Source organism: Myripristis murdjan, chromosome 22, assembly GCF_902150065.1.
Source record: "Myripristis murdjan chromosome 22, fMyrMur1.1, whole genome shotgun sequence".
In the NCBI taxonomy this organism is placed as follows: Eukaryota; Metazoa; Chordata; class Actinopteri; order Holocentriformes; family Holocentridae; genus Myripristis; species Myripristis murdjan.
The window spans coordinates 21,456,381-21,476,890 of record NC_044001.1 but is presented as its reverse complement, the minus strand read 5'-3'; the positions used below and the strand labels follow the sequence as shown (position 1 = coordinate 21,476,890).

The following is a 20,510-nucleotide window of genomic DNA, read 5'->3' as shown; positions in this document are numbered from 1 at the left end:
ATAGCACGTGCCACTTGAGAGCTCTGTGCAACATGAGACCGAGGGAGAGCGCAGACTGAAATGCTCACTTACGATGAAAATTATGAGGCTAAAACTAATAATTTTCCTTCTTTGACAGCCTGCTTCTCTGTTGACAATAGCTTCTTGCTTGGCTACGTGTCTCAGGGTGATCCGTTTTTCTAGGGTGTATAAAAGGAGGTTTGACTGTATATCAGTAAATCACAGTATAACTACCTCCTCAGACATATTACACCAGTGCCTCATGGGAACATCGCGTATGAATATTAAAAACGGAAAACTTTGCCCCAGTGAAGCCTAGCAGGCTGAAACATGTTGGTGAGGGTTTTTAATTGTTTTAGGTGAACGGCTTGTTTTTATTGTTCTACTGTGAACTAGCCATTTAATAAAGGCTTTTTAATCTTTTTCTAAGAAGAGGTGCCCAGGGTCAAGTATGTTGGATTTCCGTCTTGAAAGTTGGTATGTGTGGTCACTTCACATGTATAAGCTGCTCATGTCCAAATTTGCAGTTTTAATGCCTGTGCTGTGCGGCTTTGTGCTGTTAGAGTGGCAAAAGGGTTCTTTGCTGCACTGCAAAAAGTCAAAATCTTACCAAGATTATTTGTCTTATTTCAAGTAAAAATGTCTTATTTCTAGTCAAAATATCTCATTACACTTAAAATAAGACATGATCAGCTCAGAAATTACTTGTCTTTAGACAATTTTCACTTGTTTCAACTTGTTTCAAGTGAAAATTTACTTGAAACAAGTGAAAATTAGCTTGAAACAAGAAACAAATTTTGCCAATGGAACAAGCAAATTTTTACTTGTTCACTGTGTCACAAGTAAAAATTTGCTTGTTCCATTGGCAAAATTTGTTTCTTGTTTCAAGCTAATTTTCACTTGTTTCAAGTAGATTTTCACTTGAAACAAGTGAAAATTGTCTAAAGACAAGTTATTTCTGTGCTGATCATGTCTTATTTTAAGTGTAATGAGATATTTTGACTAGAAATAAGACATTTTTACTTGAAATAAGACAAATAATCTTGGTAAGATTTTGACTTTTTGCAGTGTGTGGCATAATCCCCATGTTCTGTTCTGTTAAGTATTTTCCACATCGTGTTCTGTTTGGTTTGGTCGTGTGTGTCCATGTGTGTATCTGTCTGCAGCTGATCTTGCACACTACTGGGCCGATCAGCCTAATGTTTTTTGTACACACTTACGACTGTATGATCAAGGACCTCTTGAGGTTGTGGTGACTCAAAACCTTTGAAAAACCTCGAGAGACTGTTAACTCCTCGGCTGGTTTTTCGTCCGACCACCGGAGAAGGGGAGATACGCAGGCAGTGCCTCTGTATTTCCCCTTCTCCCGGTAATGGTGGAAAAAAGGTTTTAGGAATCGGGTTTTGGAGTTGTCCCTGTCCTGATTTGCATGCCAAGACAAGATAACACACCTGGCAAAAATCTGCACCGTTCCAGTTGTATCATGTTCTGTTTTGTTCTGTCGTGTCCTGTTCTGTTATGTTCTCCGGTGTGTTCTGTTCTGTTACACTGTGTTCTATTTTGTTTTGGTCTGTTCTGTTCTATTTTGTTCCATCGTGTTCTCTTCTGGTTTGTTCTGTTGAGCTCTGTTCCGTTTTACTGCATCATGTTCTTTTCTATTCTGGTGTGTTCTGTTCTACTTTATTGCATCGTGCTCTGTTCTCTCGTCGCGTTCCATTCCGCTTTAATCTGTTGTATTCTATTTTGTCCCATCGTGTTCTGTTCTGTTTTGCTCCGTCGTGTTCTGCTCTGCTCTGTTCTGTTCTGTTCTGAGCCAGCCGGGGCGGCGAGCCAGAGTCACTCCACGCAGGCTGATAGATCCCTCTGGCTGAAAAGTGGATGGGAAACACATGGGCAGCCTTCACTCAAGTCGAAAACAACTGCTTAGACTGAGCTTCCCAATGGAAAACTCTTTCAGAACATCACGCTAAAACTTGGCAGGGCTCGCCTCGATCCGTATCTGTGAAACAGGCCCTGCGCTGTATTTAGGATTGCGTTTGTGCTGGCAGGCCCGTGTGTCGGAGTGCATGGGATAGCTATGTGTTTATGCGCCGCGTCTGTGCAATCTGTACTTTTGCATTGCAGTCAAATGTCCTGCCTGTGTAAAGTGTGTGTTCATGCGTGCCTGTCGGAGGGAGAGAAAGAAGGAGAGAATGATATAGAGAGACACGGGGACACAGAGTCACAAAAATAGCCTGCATGAATAATGCCAGGGAATAATGTGAACTTCAGGAACGAAAAAAAAAAAACAAAACAAAAAACATCTTTACAATGGGAGTGACTCATGCGACCTGTAGGCCCACCACCAGGCAGGGTGGACGACAGATACGACACACACACACACCCCACCCCCTCATACAGATGCACACACACAGACACAGACACGCACACACACACTCTTAATACACACACTTCAATCTCCCCTCAAATAAAATTTCGAGATGCAACACACACAACAAACGGCAGGATGCAAACCTTCTATGATGATATTTTACATGCATTTAGCCAATTCGTTCTTCAGATTCTTCGTTATTCAGTCAGATGTCTTTATTGAGGAACAATAATCATTTCCATTTATGCTCACTGCATATGAGGTATTTCAAACCCCTGATAAGTAACAGTCAAACACCTCGGAAAACTTTTCCACACAAGACGAGGCCCAATATATGTTTGTTTTTGTTTGTGTTTTAGTGCCTGTGTGTGTGTGTGTGTGAGAGTGAGTGTGCTACCTGTTGTGGTGGTGGGCGGGGCTGCAGGTAGGGGCTCTGGGCGGGGCCTGGGGGCGTCTGCTGAGGAGGGCTGAAATACGGAGGAGTCCCCTGCTGCTGCTGCTGCTGCTGCCCCCCTTGTTGTTGTTGCTGCTGCTGCTGCTGCTGCTGCTGCTGCTGCTGCTGGCTGTAGCCCCCCATCCCCTGCTGGCTGTACGGCGCCACCTGCTGAAACAACCAATCACAAACCAGTTAGAAAGAAAGAAGGACCAATCAAGAAAGAAGTAACCATTCAGACTAGGACTGGAGGAAGAGAAAACCAGTTGCATTGGAGCCCGGACGCACTAAGCTGGCTTTGAAGAACTAGCGTTGACTAAGGCATCAGTCACATTGCTGTGCATTGTCTCACGTCACCTGGTAAAAACTGTCCATGAGCACACAGATTACAGCTGGCAGTCAGCATGAACGTTTTCTGTGCCAGGAGAGGGGAACAGTGTCAAAAAAGCAATCAAGAAACCTCAAGATCAAGGATAGATAATAATAATAAAAAAAAAACAACCTAGAGCCACTCCACCACTCTGAATCGGCTCCAATATTTACATTACATGAATTTGTCTGAGGAGAAGTTGCAGCCGGCAGTGGCAATGTCAGAATCAATGTCTTTTCTTGTGGAGGAGGGCTTGTTTACCATTACTAGCTCTGTCAGTTTAGGTAGCGTGATAGCCGGTTTGCCCAATAACAGTATAAGTTCAAGTTCTGCTCCCCTTCTTGAGCCCTGATTTGCTTAAACTGAGCAGCCAATCAGAAAGCTTTCTCAAGTGTTAAGCTTTTGACAAAGGTGAATGAGAGTAGATCTGAAGCAACCAGCCCATCAAAAGTCTCCACTTTATGGAGGCTGTATCCTGGTTTTAAAAATGAATGGCTCAGTACGTACAGTTTTCCACCTTCACATAATACCACTCCATACATCTTTCAGGTGCAGTTAGTAACAGCACATCACACCAGGTGACGTTGGACTCGACCGTATGAGAGCTGGAGAGGACTCAAACCCACAGTCCTTTTGGAATGCTTTGGGGGGGGAAAAAAACACTAAAACCATCCCACAGTGAGACATGGGATGAAGCACCCCATCCAAATTGGCCTCCGTCCATTTTCCAATTCATCTGATTGTCCCTTGGTAAAAGGCCCCATGCTCAGCCAAGCCCAGGATACAGGAAGCCACCCGTCTCCCAGCGGTCCTCTGCCTAATGAACTCACACTACAGGAACTTCCAACTTTATGTCCCCCTGGCTTACCGAACGCACCCTCCCCTCTCCATTATCTCCCTGCTGGCCGGCTCTCAGATGGGATGAGGTGTGCTGGATATTACCGCGGGCCCATCCCAGGCCGTAACCCTAATGGGGGACACATGGATGTGCTGGGACATTCCAGAGCGGTGCAGTTAAAGACTAACTCGCAGGCGAAGCCATGCCAAGCCGCGCTGCTGCATTACACGGTGGTTATGAGAGGGAATGTGAAAAGGGAGTGCGTATAACAAGCTGGCACCAATACAAATGTAGCCTTAATCCCTTCTTGTCGTTTGTTATGACTACAGACAGCGCCAGGTGCTCCTCTCTTCTCTAAGGATTTCCTATGGAGGCTGGGATTTTCTCATACAAACAGTCACACACACACACACACGCACGCACACACAAGCCGGGTCCCCATTAAAAACTATTAAACAACATTTACAACCACCGACGCAGCAATATGACAGCGCTTTTCACGTCATATTTTTTCCCCCCCATCATGTCATGTCGTGTTTTTATCCATGTCGTTTGCGGTGGCGGCCGGCAACTCCGCCACGAACTCGTTAAACGTGGCACACGGGCTGTAATTTGGGGCGCGTGCAAAAGCCATACACCATGTTGTCTAACATCCAACTGCTGCCCCACAGGCTGATTAAGCACTAAAGCTTAAAATGCCCAAAATGTCCCTTTAAATCTTCCCCTGACAGGCTCGGCAAAGTAAAAAGTCTCTCAAACTCGGAGTGATTTATATCAGGGATGATGGCGTTACGGGGGGACTCCGACGTGACGTAATTATTACTCTCCGGCCTTGTCGGATCAAACGCAAGGAGCACGTAACCAGAGTTGAAGCTTTACTGTGACTGTTAATAGAGAGAGGGCTCGGCCATAAAAGCCCTGCACAAACTGATGGTGTGTATAAAACATAGTGAAACCCGAGCTGGCTGCAGAGGGCCAGTGGAGATTAATACATCTGAAATAGTTTTGAAGTGTAACTTCCTTTGAGTGGGTGGTGAAAGTCATCTCTCCGTGCTGGCAGAAGCTTTTTTGACATTCTGAATGGAGATGATTGGACCATCTAGAATACTTTCCCCTCTGAATGGAGATTTGATTAGAAAGGGCTGGTTGTGTGTGAGTGTGTGTGTGCACATGTGTGTGTGTGGATGTGTTTTCAAAATTCAAGATTCCTTTATTGTTACATCATGCATGATAGTGCAGCCACAATAGCAACAACGTAAGGTATTAAAATGGTACCAAAAAATACTATACAGTAACAATATGATATGAAATAATGTGCGTATGATGTGTGTGTGCGTGTCCATGTATGTTGCACGCAGAGTGTGTCATTAGGCCGTTGAAACAGGCAGAGAGGGTGAGATCAGACTAGCTGGCAGAGAGGTTAATAGCATGGCCTTGCTCATGCCAACAGCACCACTGGATTCATTACTGCCAGCCAGGGCAATATACACAGACGCACACACCTGCACACACACACAGAGACACACACACACACACTCACAAGCGCACACATGCAGACATGTGCGCAGAGCCTCGCAAACAAATCCAGAGACTAAGACAAATGTATGCACACAAATTCAAGTTGTCTGTCTCCCTGGCGCACGCAGGCACCAACAGATTCCTGCACGCAAACAACAAATGTGCGCGCCCTCTGTCGCTCTGCCTCACACACAAATGCGTCATTAGGTGCGGATCAAAGCCACTCAGATAAAACAGAAGCAACTCTATCCGGTGATCAGCGATGACAGGCTGGCGTAGAGCGGTGGGTCTAGACTGGAGCACTACAGCTCTGGGATTGGTGGGGATTAGGTCGCCATGGAGATCGAGACCAGACAACCGTGGGCGGCTTCCTTTTTCAGACAAATACAATGACAGACAGGCAGACAGACAGATGTATAGGCAGTAGGTGACAGACAGAGAAACAGAGGGACAGTCAAAGCGACGAAGCGGTTCAATGAAGTACCACGGCACGCGTCTTTAAGCCTGAACCCTACAAACACCGTTTTGGTGCCGTGATTGTTTCACGAAACAAGATGCACTCCAAAGCTCAGGCAGTAGCAACAGAACTTTTAATGAGCCACACTAGTTTCTCTGGTTAAGTTCGCCCGTTTTATTTGACAATTTGTGTTTCGGTAAAGACTACACCTGTCTTATCAGCTTAAATCACAAATTGGGGCTGCTACAGAGAGCAGCATCGCAGCCCTACTAACAGAGACCCTATCGATTTTGCAAATGAAATTCTTCTATAGGTGCTGGTGGGAAATCTCTTCCACCCACGCAAAGTGACCAATCAAAATACAAACCGTCTCCTAAACAGCGGCAAGTTGGCGCTCCATTGCTCCTTCAGTATCCTCTGATGTACACTGATCACAGACTGGCCTGATCGGTGGTGTCATAATGCATTTTTTTTTTTTTTTTTTTTCATTTTTCATTTTTCAAACTGCAGCACGTGAATTTCGAGTTCTGTATGAATTGTCTACCTCTTGTAGAAGTGATTTGAATTGTGCTTGAAAAATACACCTGCAGTCAGTCAGGGGAATGTCTTTCAATTTCCATGTGCAAAAAAAAAAAAAAAAAAGCTAGAGGTAATTAAACAGGCTACAATGTCAAATTATACACCTCCAATAGAAACCGGGAAGTGTGGTGTCACAGATACCTGCCTTTGCAATGGCCATCATAATGAAAAATGCAGAGTTTTATTTGTAGGTGATAGGCTTCAGCATAATTTGGTGTACTCGTTTGCTTTAAGTCTGCAAAATGACATTTCTTGCTATAATATGGGGCTTTAGCGACTTCTTTGAGTCACAATTATCAACGTTAGGCTAAACTGTCCTCTGCTAATAAAAAGGGTGAAGTGAGTTGGGGCCGTCCACTACACCTCTGATTACAGCCGTATGAGGACCTTCAACAGGGTTCTTCAAGTCACCTTTGGAGAACCCTCGTTTCTCAGTGCGATCCAGGCAGATTGACAGATATGCAGACAGGCAGACAGGCAAGCAAGCAGAAAGACAGATGAGGAGACAAACAGAAAAAGCGACAGAAATACAGCCAGTCAGTCAGTCAAATAGACGGAGAGACAGCAGGCAGACTGGAGGTCTAACAAGCAGCAACATGTCACAGCGGCTTTGCGAGGGAAGAAAGAGTTATTCAAACACAGCTTCTGTTTGATCGCAGGGGCAGACTGTATGAATGTACTCTACCTACTCAGCACACACCAGTTCACTGAAACCTTATTCTCTTTGACTGCGAATACAGTTAGTGATAAACACACTCGCTGTGCCGTTGCTCATACCAATAATAATGACTGCTGGAATGTATAAAATAAGACCCTTTGCTGCCTTTTCTCTCCACTCAGGTGTGTGGAAGCAGACAAAACAACAGTGTGATTTATCCAGACTGCCTTGCCGGGCACACTGTGTCAAACAAACGGCTGTAATGAAATGACAACAGATGTGAAGTGCTGTTGGGAGAAATGACGCAGAATAGACATCCTGCGAAGCAAATAATTCACCATAAACTGCAGAAACAGTGTGACGAAAACAAAAGCCTTGCCGGTGCGCAAAGCCACAAGCGCGCGCATGCACACACACACACACACCACCACAGAGAAAAACCTTGTCAAAGATATCAAAACAGGAGTTATCTGCAGGTATAGTCTACCTGTCCTGCAAATGGATGGAATGAACAGCCATGCCAACTCTCATTCAAAAGAGTGTGTTTGGTTGTGTGTGTGTGTGTGTGTGTGTGTGAGAGAGAGAGAGAGCATGCATGCGTACAAGTGTGTATGTGCATGCTTTAAATCACCCATTCGCCCACCAAAACCTCATGCACGAAACAAGACACCACTTGTAATTCAGTTGAACCATAATTCAATCAACCATATAGAGGACGTTTCATAACTCTGTCACCGTGGCGATGCGGTTTGCTAACGGGGACCACAGGTTGCCTGTTTTGAGTGACAGATGGGCTCTGCCAACCGGAGCAGAGCGCCAAGCAGGGGCCGCCCCGACACACACGACAGGCATGCTGGGGCAGCACATTAGCATTAGCATGAGCTAGCATGCAAGCCGGGTGGAGAGAGACAGGGAGACACGGAGAAAAAAGAAAAAATCAGAAAAGGTGTTAGAGATAGAAACGCTAAGATAGACACATGCAAAGAGATGCAGACAGGGTGACACCGAAAGAAACTTAGAGAGACAGAGATAGAAAGGCAGATAGAGAGATGGAAAGAGACAGATAGAGAGAGGATGATACACACAGAGACACTTAGAGAGATATTTAGATAGAGATACTTCAAACGATAGACACACACACACAGAGAGAGAGAGAGAGAGAGAGAGAGAGAGAGAGAGAGAGAGAGAAATGGGATGGGAACAGTGTGAAATGGGCATGACAGCAAATGGGGAGAGGGAAAAAACTGAAGGAGCAGGATCTTTCCAGTTTATCAACTACATTTATACTCTAATAGACAGATAGATAGATAAACAGATAGATAGATAGATAGATAGATAGATAGACAGATAGAAACTCAGACTAGACTACACTTGACTATATGGACAACAAAAATGTTGAAAATACTGGAGTCAAAACCTCCTCTTTCTCTGTGACAAGGTCAAAAGCGGCAGAAGGTCTTCTAACACAATAAGTGAACTCTACACCCACACAAGTATTCCCATGCAGAAAGCGCACACACACACACACACACACACACACACATCAACGTGCAAAGTTTGCCATGGGCTTCATAGTAGCGTTCTGGGCTGGTTGTGGGAGGAATGCGGTGACCTTGAGTCCTGTCATAACAGAATGATCATTTCTCTGCTGAATGTCTTTTTGACCCCAAGTTGCGCTCGCATTGTGCCTCTTTTCCATTTTTCAAACCGACCCTGACCTCGGCGAAGCGGCGAGAAAACAGACGCCCGGATGGATCCTACAAAGTGAAACGGAGAACCGTCTCACTTTGAGCGAGTCTAAAAGCGAAACTTAAAGGGAGATCATCAGAGGAGATTTCAGCGAGGGAGCCCAGCAGGGAAACAGTAAGGGAGAAATGGCGGTGTTGACAGATGTGTCAGTCACGGGAATGAAACATAGTCTGCCAGTATCAAAATAACCAACCACTGAGGGCCCATTTTCCCAAAGATTATTAAGAGTAGGTGGCTGAAGCATTCACTACCTGACCGGGACTACACCTTCACCTTCTCGCCTCTGACTGTTCTACATCCACATCATGGGAGGTGCCTGATTGATCGAGCCTGCACACGTGCACACAGTCTGCAGCGACGCACACGCTTAATGAACTAAGTGCGATCCCAGCGTGAATGACCACTCTAATCCGGTTTACCCAAAATACAGACGAAAAAAAAAAAAATCCCACTTACCCCTAGTGTAATGTATCGATCCAGACGGTTTCTGTGTGAGTTGGTGAGGCTGGAGTCTGCTCGCTGTCTTGCCTGTCTCCCTGCACTGCGCTACAATGGGGCTGGGTGGCTATTCGTTTGTGGGGCTCTTTCCAAAAACAATGACATGAACGGATACCCTCTACAGCCCTCATGGGTTAACAAGTTTCTGAACCATTTCCTGTCAAAAGAGCATCGGCAATCTGCATCTATCCGCCCTGAAAGAGGAGTAGTTAGAGGCATTCAGAGATGCCTGCAGATAGATAGTTTGCGGGTGTTCTTGGGCAGGAAATACACTACTCACAAAAAGTTAGGGATATTTGGCTTTTGGGTGAAATTTATGGAAAATGGAAAATGTTCACGCTACACTGATATTATATCATGAAAGTAGGGCATTTAAGTAGAAGCATACACTGGTGATTTCCTCATCTCAAACAATTTCTTGAAACAAAAGCCAACAACAGTGGTGGATATACCACAACAAAAAATGTCAGTGTCAGTAACTTGTCATGTGCCCTTGAGCATCAATTACAGCTTGACAACGACGTCTCATGCTGTTCACAAGTCGACTTTTTGTCTGCTGAGGCATGGCATCCCACTCTTCTTGAAGGGCGGCCCTCAGGACATTGAGGTTCTGGGGTACAGAGCTCCGAGCCTCTACACGGCGACTCAGCTGATCCCATAGGTTTTCTATGGGATTCAGGTCTGGAGAAAGTGCAGGCCACTCCATTTGAGGTACCCCAGTCTCCAGCAGCCATTCCCTAATGATACGACCTCGATGAGCTGGAGCATCAAACACCTGATGTGAATTTTGCCGTTAAGCTCCTTGTTAGAGAACAGCAGAACATGTGCATTCAAAAGTTTACAGAAGGTCACATTAAGTTCACCTGTAAAGGTTATAATGCATTTTAGGTTCATCCTGAAATTTCACCCGAAAGCCGAATATCCCTAACTTTTTGTGAGTAGTGTAGTTCCCAAGGAAACTCTTCTCCCCCGAGGGCTCCATGTGTCTGTGTCACTGTTTTTTGAAAGAGTCGTTGCTGTTGACTTTTTGACATATAAAATTGTTAATACCCATCCATCTCCATTGTATTGGGATGAGAGACATGAAAGATCCTGTCAAACTGGAAACCTCACCAAATCACACAGAGACGACCTGAACGGATAGAGTGCACTGGAGGTTAAGCAGAAAAATAACTTTTTTTGTGTGTGTGTTTTGCCCCTAGCCAGCCTCTTCACCGCTGACCTCGTGCTAAAAGCTATCATCGGGAAGGCCACTGCGAGTATCCATTGACGCTCTCATCTCCTTAACATACAAAGGTGACATCTCCAGATATACCCATCAGCTCGTGCGCACAGCCGAGTCAGAGTGGCACACATGACAAAAGGTTATCGTCACACTCACGACCAAAACAAATCAGCCGGCCGCTTCGGAAACCGCGCGGCGATAAGATCTGGCGCTCGCGCACTACGCGTGTTCATCTCGCATCCAGAGGAACGAGACAAGAATGGAGCTGACATCGCGGCTGGTTTTTAATTTGCCGGCGAAGGTGAGTCCCTTAATGAGATGCAGGGCGTCGGAAGGGAAGGATCAACAACGACAGGCTCATGATTAAACATAAGGGAAAGGGAAAGGAGGAGGGGGGGGTTTACATCAGGGCAGTCGTCATCACCATCGCATCGCTTTCCCCAAGGTGATGAACCTCAGCACTCTCCCTCTCTCTGTACCTCCCTTTGATCTCTCTTTCTCTTTCTCTATCTCCCTCTCCTCCTCCCTCTCCTCATACATCGGGAGGCTCTTGACACCTCATGAGCTGCCCTTGGAGGGAAGAGAGACAGAGAGGGGGGAAGGATGGAGAGAGAAACAGCAAGAGAGTAAGCGGCGAGATGTCAACAGCGACCTGAACCTGCATATTGAAAGAAACACAGAGCAGAGGTTATTAACCTGACTATAAAACACACCATTCATAGGATAAAGACTACAGATTAATTTGCTGGTGCGTACGCTTTTTGTATTTATTTTTTTTTTATTCCATCTAGTGACCACTGTTCTTCTTTTTTTCCTTTTAGAGAACACGATCCGCTATGCGTTTTTTATTCCAAAATGAAAACACAAGGCCGCTCCTTCAAAGACCGTGACTTATCGACCTCATGATAGCATCGGCACTGCACTGACGGTGCAAACGGCGGGTGAAAGCGAGTAGATAGCGTCGTCATCGATTGATGGAGCTGGGCAACGCGCGGCCGCGTTTCTCTGTATTTTCATCTCGGATCCTTTTCTGAAGACTGCGAGACGTCGCACTCTGCCCTCTTTCTCTTTCCCTTTCTTGTCTTTTTCCCCTCTGTGTCTCTAATTCTCTGTTTCTGCTTGCATCAATCGATGAGGAGAAAAGAGGAAGAAAAAACACACACACACACACACACACACACACACACGCACAGAGGCCGTTCAGTTTCCTTGTTGCAGGCCTTTTATTGCTGGCTGGCGTTGCAACCGGCGGTGCCTGTGTTGTTCCAGGCAGAGCCGTAATGGAGACATTTGGAGAGGCAGAGCGGGGCAGGTTAATGCTCTCTGTAATGTGTGTGTGTGAACAGCAATTTATTTATTTATTTATTTCATTTTTTTTTTTTTTTTTGTGAGAGGCTCCGGGCCCCGCGCCACCAACTCCAAATGTTTTTCCCCTACTAAACTCCTGACCCCGATCTGAGGCCAAGAAACACAGAACAGAGGGAGAAATTGAGAAAGAAAGAGCGGGAGAAAGAAAAGCAAATGTGATTCATGAAGGGAGGGGGGGGTCAAAAATGGATTCGAATAAAGGGAATGAAGGGACTGAAGGGGTTTAGCCCCTGATCCCAAAAGAGCTATGGGATGATTCCCAAAAAGAGAGAGAGATCAGAAGAGAAAAAGGGAGAAAAGTGATAACGGCAACAAAAGAGAAAGAGAAAAAGAAAGAAAGAAAAGAAAAGAGAACAGAGGCCCTCAACATTCTTCATGGTGTCAACACTGGAAATTCATTGGGGGAAAAACAGGCTACCTCATGCTGGATCTACCTCAAACTGCGTTCAGTCAAACAGAAAAGAGCCGTCATGACTTTACAAAGGGAAAAAAAAAAAAAAAAAAAAAAAAAAAAACGAGGAGCGCTCGGTGCAAATCCGAGGGGGAGGAGCGTCCCGTGACACGTGTAAACATCGCAATCCTGCGCAAAATAGCCCCGAAACGTCTCCAGATCCATCACTTCGGCACACGGCGTCTCAGCTCATTTTTCACCGCGTGCTGCGATGACAGGCTCCAACTTGCGTGGGAGTCATGTCAATTACATCTGAACAAAGGGGGTGGGGGGTTGCTAGTTAAAACACGCCTGTTCGTCATTAGCAGCCGGCGTCAGTTTAGGAGATTACGCCGCCATGAAACATCCCCTGCTGTACAGTAGCTCGTCGTCTCTGGGTGACCCCCTCCGACACAAAACTCCAAAGGTCCCTCCAGACGCCGGACGGCTGCAGGACCCCATATTTGTGAATCTACGTGGCACCCCGGATCACACCAATCCCCGCTGTCTCAGATCTGTTTTTAAATGTGGACGGTGTGCCACGTCTCATCCTCGCCTCCCAACTCTTCAAATGAAGCCCCGGCACAGAGGCACTGGAATAGACTTGACCTGTGCAAAAATCTATCTCTAATCTGGATGAAAACGGAGATGAATTCTCAGTGAGCCAATTAGAGGAGCGACTAATCCCCTTGTAACTCGGCAAAGACGTAAAGCATCTCTTTCTTCCCTCTCTCTTCCCCGCTCCCTCCGTTTCGCTCCACTTTCATCTCGCGCCTCTTTTATCTTATCAATAGACACATATAGAGCGCCGCAGACACAGAGCGCCGGGGCCTGGATCTTTCAAAAAACAAGCCGTATGTGACGTTTTACATCGCTCGCCTGCATTCCACACTAAATTACATTAAATTCCGGCGTCACTTCATCTGCCAGGAGTGAGAATGAGAGGGTTTGCAGTTTGCACGTTAATGCAGCTAATGAAACAGCGAGAAATAGGTGACTGATGGGCTTGAACGAAGAGGGAGATACAATGTCAGTAATTTAAGAGAGGATGCAGCCCGTGTGAAAAGTAATTAACCATTTGCAAAGTAATAATTAAATTTTTATATTCACATTTAATGATGGGGTCATGTGTTATATTTATAAAGTAATATTTATGGTTGAATTCCCTTCTTTGTCCTGAGTAAAGGAAAAAAAAGATTGGAAATGGGTGTTCCATTCTGTGGTACGCTATTTAATCTTATATTTTACATGCATATGTTGTACATATATATACTGTGCACTGACATAATTGATGGCATCACTTTAGTTGGTTTTCAAAGGGGGAGGGGTCTTCTCCCACTGCAAGTTAATGGGCACGTAGTGTCGGCTCCAAGGCTCCGTCTGATTGGCTGAGCGCCCCAACAGAGCGGCGGGGTAATAAAAGTTACAAATGAGAGCAGGCTATTAGAGCCATTGACATGCGTAGGCTAGCGCGCTAATTAATTGATCCTGAAACTTCATCTATTCTGCAGCCAGAGAGGAACCCTTAATTAATCAGCCCTTCCATATCGTTGTCCTCCTTTCTTTCTACCCCCTTTCTCTCGCTCTGTTTTAATGTCTTCTTTAATTGTGAGGTAGAAATGCCCAGGGTCCCAGGGGTGGGGCTGGGGTGGACATCTGGAGTTCTGTGGAGGACACGAAAGAAAGTAAGATTGTCTACTGTGTGTGTGTGTGTGTGTGTGTGTGCGCGCGCACTTTGAAGAGCGAGCCTCGATTATTTCAAGAGCGTTTTCAAAGAGGGAGGGGCCTGGAGTGGCCCCCGTCGGCTGCGACCCCCCTTCCCCTCCTCCCCTTCCATCTTTCCTGGCAGTGGGGCTGATTTATCGGGGCTTCCCGGCCATCCGTCAGGCCTAGCAGCGTTGGCTGCATTAACCCCAAAGACACCCCAGCGCCCGGGGCCCCTAAGTGCTTCCAAGTGGCCCTTGCTCCGCCGCACCAGTGAGGAGCCCGCCCGCCCCCAGCCCCTCCCCGCGCTCCCCACCCACGCTCAATCGATGCCATAAATTACCCATCTAACTCCCTGCAGTCGACAGCCCACCGAGTGACACTTTGGAAGGACAATTTTACCGTTTTATGTACATTTTCCCGCTTGATTTGGCCGGTCTGAGCTGGAAAGAATTTGTCTGACTCGGGGGTTTAACAAACCTGTGCATTTCGCTAATTCGGAAACCATTTTCCAAAGGGGATCGGTGAACGCCGGCGTCCTACACTTTCAGGACAAAGGGATCATGCACACGGAGACATGCGATGCACAGAAAGACGCTTGCATGTCAATACCTTCTTCTCTTCAGTTCAAACCGCACATTCAAATTTTCTACCCAATAAACAATACATGCATGCTTTCAGCCCCGTAAAAGTTGTTTTGTTTTCACCTGTAGATGACCATGACCCAGGCTTGTTTTCTGCAGACGAAAATCCTCTCCTTTTCATTCCCCCTCTGTTCTCCCTCCTTTCTTTTTCCTTCTGTACCGATGACTACTGACTGAGGATGCTGCCCCTAAAAATAACCCTCTAAAAAAAGGAGAGGGGCTTTAGAGGGAGCAGACAGGGCTGCAGGGAACAGAGGGCCTGGGGAGAGGTGCTGTGGTTTGTATGGGCTGAACAGGCGGCGGGTCAGCCACATTTCCACTTGACTTTAAATGCTTGGCTTCTATTAAGTTGGCCCAGTGTGTGAGGAACAAACAGTCGACACTGGTAATAGTTTCTGCCTGGCTCATTGACACATTCACCCCCCTCTCCTTCTCTCGCTCTCTCTCTCTCTCTCTCTCTCTTTCATTTCCCTGGCAATCTTTTTTGTTCTCTCGCTCTTTCTATCTCTCTCCTTCGCGCTCTCTCTCTCCCCACCCCTCCCCTCTTTTCACATCAAACACTAATGTTTCCTTCAAATTCCTTTTCCTCTTCGACTGCCAACTTTGACATCACAGGAAATTACGCTCAGAATTGGCGGCGCTGTTTTTTTTTTTTTTTCCTTTTTCTTTCTTTTTTTTTTTTGCTTTCAACTTCATTCCACTTCCCCAAACAGACGCTTCTCTCGCTCAGCCTGTCATCCCTGAGACACCAGCCTCATTCTTTTACTTCCTTCTCCTCCTCCTCCTCCTCTTCTTCTTTTTCTTCAGCTGATATGTTTGTTCTGCCTCCCATCACTCCACACACACACACACCGGCTCTCACACTCTTTTCACATACTGACTTTCTCCCATCGTTCTCTCTCTCCCTCTCTCTCTCTCTCTCTCTCTCTCACACACACACACAGACACAGCATGACGCTAACTACACCTAATGCAAGTTCTACCCTCATTTGCTGGAGGGCGGTACGAGAGGCTGTATTTTTTTCTCTTTAAGACATCAACAGTGAGATCAGTGCCTGTGCTTGCCTCCTGTGGCTGGATTAAGAAAAAAAAAAGGCCATAAGCAGTCTGCTTAATTGGTGCCTAACTGTACTGTTAGAGTGTGTCAGGCCCTGTCGAGAGTGAGAGAGCGTGTGTGAGCGCACATGCAATCAGCACATACTGTTGTGAGCCGAGCTATACCGAAAAATGCATCTGTGCAAGCGTGCGTGTCGTGTGCCAATGTTTGAGATCCAGCTGGGTGTAAACAAAGTCCTGCAGAGGAGACAGCTCGACCTGGGCGACAGGGTCAGCTACAGCCGCTGGGTTACACACACACATGCACATGTGCATACAGTAAGGCGGTTAGTGCTGCTCAGATTATTGAGACACACTGTTACAAAGAGGAATATTGTCTGTGCATGCACAAGATGTTATGTAAAGGACCGGGGTCACCAGTATTTCTAGTGGTGGGAATTGCTGTGTGCTCTCTCCTTTTGGATTTCTTATTTAATATGAATGGGCTTTCATTTTAGTTGGATTTAATCATAATGAAATGCAGTTAAAGATGACCTTTCATTCCACGGCCCCCCTGCATCACAACCACCACCACTACACACAACACACACACACACACACACAGAGACATATATATGCACCCTGAGTCCCTGGGAAATCACCAAGGCACACGTAAACACACGCACACGTCTTCGCTGACGTTACGTTGCCTGGCAACACCCCCAGCACGCTTGGCTCTGACACACCAAGGTCTCAACCCCGCAGCGCAATGCATCATGGGGGAAATCATGTGTACCGCGTGTTACATCACCCAGAATCCTGAAGCCACAGACAACAGGGTGAACTTGCTCTTTGTTGCTGATCCTGGGTCAGTTTTGCAACATCTGAGGTTAAGCAAGAGGGTGGGGAGGACGATTTCTCCTCCAGACAGGCTGCAAAATGCAACTAGAGTTGGCTCTATTTTTTCTGATGGATCATTTTTAGTATTCAGTGCTGGCCTGTAATTTCTCTAACAAATGAGGCAAAATTGTGGCTAATGGGTTAATGAGGTAATTCCACTTGTTTCCAAAGACCTATCTTAAAACAAGGCAAGAGAGGAGGCAGGTAACGCCACTAGTAGGAATGCAGTGAACACTGTTGAAACAAGATGAGTTGGATCGGAAACAAGTGAAATTATCTCAGCCCACTGGCCGACTTTTTTCTGCTTCATTTAAGAAAAATAAGATTATAAGACTCAATACAAGATTAAATCACTTATTAGCCTTGCTGTTTTTCCAGTACACATCTGGAGCATTCTTTTTTTTTCCACCCCTCCCTGCTCCTCCCTGATCAGACCACTGACCGCTTTTCTGTAGGTGAGGCTCATTACGCTCATCTGAGAGTGTGGAATTAAACCTCCTCCTCCGAACTCATTACTGTGAGCTAGATTTCACCGTCTACAGACAGGCAGTGCGGTGGTGCTGCTTTTAAAGCCAGAGCCAGATAATTAGAAACTTTAGAAGCGCAGTTCCCATGGCCATAGCCAGAGAGAACAACTAATTCTATTTGAACTAATTACGTTCCATAGCGCTACGCTGTGATTGCTACCCCGACACTCAGTCTCCCCTATGTAATACGCCCGAGGATTTCACCACAAAACAGTAACAGGAATTTATTATGGAGTGTGTGTGACTGACTGTATATCATTATGCATTGGCATTGCTCTCTATGTTCAGTGCATCTTCCCATATACTCCCAATTGTGGGTATTTCATACTGCAAAACCCCTTAGCAGACTCAATGATGTCCTATTTGGGAGTGCACTGACATCATCAGAAGGCGCCAGAGGCGCCGTTAGAGCGGCAGCTTGGGTAATGAAGTCTAAGACGAAGCCTGCCTGTTAGAACTGCAGAGTGTGGTGTCATTCTGTCTGAGACATGAGACAATGATATTCACTGCAAAAATATGTTAGCATGTATTTTTGTCTCGTATTCACTCTCACAATCTTGTTTTTCTTCAAACAAGTGAAAAACATCTGCCAGTGAGATGGAATAATTCCACTTGTTCTCAGTGCAGTTTCACTGGTTTGAGTAATTTTTCAGGGAACAAGTATAAACGTGTGGAAACAAGGAGAATATAACAGGCAGATCAGCCCAGTACGATCAAGAAAATGACACTTGACTCAAGAAAAATCTGTAAACAAGCTGATTAGGGATGGAAAGATTTTGGCAGATTTTTTTCTCTTGTTTGAAGAAAAACAAGATTTTAACACTGAATGTATGACTAAATGACTCGATAAGACGGATTTTCTACAATGTTGAAAATTAAAATAAAGTGATAGACTGCAGAAATGTTTATGTTAACATGACATAAACTTACTGCCTTACTGTGTGTGACGGGGTGCGTGATTCAAGGTTTCACTCTGGGCATTTGGTCTGTTTGTGCGTGTCTGCCTGCATGCATTTATGTGCATTTACGTATGCATTTGCCCAATATTTTTAGACTTTCCACTAAGTCTGTCTGTCAGTCCATCTGCCTCTCTATCTTTTCCTCCCTCCTACTCTCCCTCTCTCTCTCTCTCTCTCTCCCTTTCTGTGGCCTTGCTATGTGTGGAAGCTCGCCCCAGTGTGAGGCGTCCAAGTCCAGACCAACAGACCAGGCTGACTAAATATAGCAGGCAGTGACAGCAGGGGACACTGCTCTCTCTCTCTGACTCTCTCTCTCCCAGAATAGCCTGGCTTGCTGTGGCGCCCAGTGCTGTTATTTCACTACAAACTCCATCCACACGCACAGAGATGGAGCCTTTATGCCAGAAATATGGGAGACACACAAGCACAAAGACAAAAACACACATTAGCACGCTTGCATGCTTTCTCTCTCTCAGCCGCTCTCTTGCTCTCACACACACACATACACACACACACACACACACACACACACACACACACACACCCTTCCAGTCCAAATGGGATTTACTTAAGACTCAATAAAGCAGACAGAAGCACTATTGTCTCCAACACAGGCCTATTGTGTTGCACAGAGAGACTGTGACGTGGGTCGGCTGTGCTGTGCTGATGTTTACTACACAGGGAGAAAGCATTCCACTACACACACACACACAATATCAAATCTGCACACAATAAGAAAGAAGCAGATACTTTACGTACACACACACACACTATCAAAAAAGCACATGTGCAGATACACATATGTAAAGTCAAGCATGTAATCAAACAGGCATATATGCACATAAACATAAGCACAAACACACACATATACACACAATCAGGCATAATGACACAGACAAAAGCATATAAATGTGCATACACACACACATAAAGCATAAAAGCACACAATCAAATAAGCCTAAAGACACAAGAACTAAAGCACAAACACCCACTCACACACACATACATCCGCCCCATTTCATTCCAGTGGGAGTCTGAGGGGAACTGAGTGATAAACAGGAGTGACACCACCACATGCCAGGGTGTGAGATGTGCTGCCCGGTATTTTAGGCTCCATCTCAAATTGAACATGCCAAGCCTTCAGGGGAAAATCACTGGAGAATGTTCACAATGAGAAGCAAATGTCCCACCGCAATATCGCTTATGATACCAGCTACAATATCTGGAATGGCACCGCAGAGGGGGACTCGCTCACGAATCACACTGAACCGCACACACTCTCTCTCTCACACACACACACACACACACACACGAACACACATGTAGCATCGCTGTCATTTTGGCTCATTTCACATACCTGCTGTTGAGGATACTGCATCCCGCCCATGCCTACTTGGCCCCTGCCCTGCATGCTCATTGGGTAGCGGTGGGGAGCGGGCGATGTGTATGGCTGGCTGCTGGGGTAAGGCCCGCCCCCCGGCTGCTGCGGGCCCGAGTACGGGTTGCCGGCCATACCGTAGAGCTGCGAGCGCTTCATGGCCATGAAGTCCATAGAAGCCACCTGTAGGAAAGAGAGAGACAGCATTGCATTTCTTTGTCGATATTATACTTAACATTTCTTTCCCTAGAAATAAAAAAAAAAAAAAAAAAAAAAAATACATTTGAATGGCACAAAATGTTTTTTTGAGGTACTTCAAACCCATAATGACCAGTAGCAATATGAATTTTTGCAAGAATCATGATATAAATGCTGGTGCAAAACAGGTTCAGCTCTTCAGACAGGCCTGCCTTCAGCACAGAAAAGTCCATGTTAAATTGGACAGCTGTATGAAGGATACAAAAAAAAACAATGCAAAAAATGCCAAATCTCACAATCACCCAAACGTCAACAGTAAAAATGCTTCGTGGACCAATAGTGATATTTGTTTTTCCAGCTGATATCGACCAGTACTGATATGCTGCTGATATGTCGGTCAATCCCTGCTTCTAGCCACAATGTAAGAACTGGCCCCTCTTAATTCAAACGTTATTACTCCACCACACCTTGTTTACATTTTATTTGTCCATCATCAGCCAAGTTGGCACCCCTGACAGAAGTCCACTCAGTGCACTCGCTCTCCACTGCAGCTATTTACTCACATTTTACTAACGGAGCACTGAGTGGAACCTTTCAGATAAATGTCCACAGGCCGTAAATGAACCACGAATGGAATGAAGCAAACTAGGATGTTTACTGCTGTTTTTTAA

The 20,510-nt window shown here is 45.8% G+C and overlaps 1 protein-coding gene across 4 annotated transcripts in view; it reads right to left on the bottom strand.

Annotated features, from left to right (window-relative positions):
* The window catches only part of LOC115354027 (AT-rich interactive domain-containing protein 1B-like), a 199,753-nt gene that overhangs the window by 151,874 nt on the left and 27,369 nt on the right, over positions 1-20,510 (bottom strand). For 3 of the 4 annotated variants that reach the window (XM_030044176.1, XM_030044178.1, XM_030044179.1), the window contains exons 2-3: positions 19,621-19,824; positions 2,769-2,975 (exon numbers count right to left, since the gene is read on the bottom strand). In XM_030044176.1, the coding sequence (XP_029900036.1) occupies positions 2,769-2,975; positions 19,621-19,824 (411 nt within the window). The remainder of the gene's footprint in view (positions 1-2,768; positions 2,976-19,620; positions 19,825-20,510) is intronic. The other variant, XM_030044177.1, reaches the window with a different exon arrangement.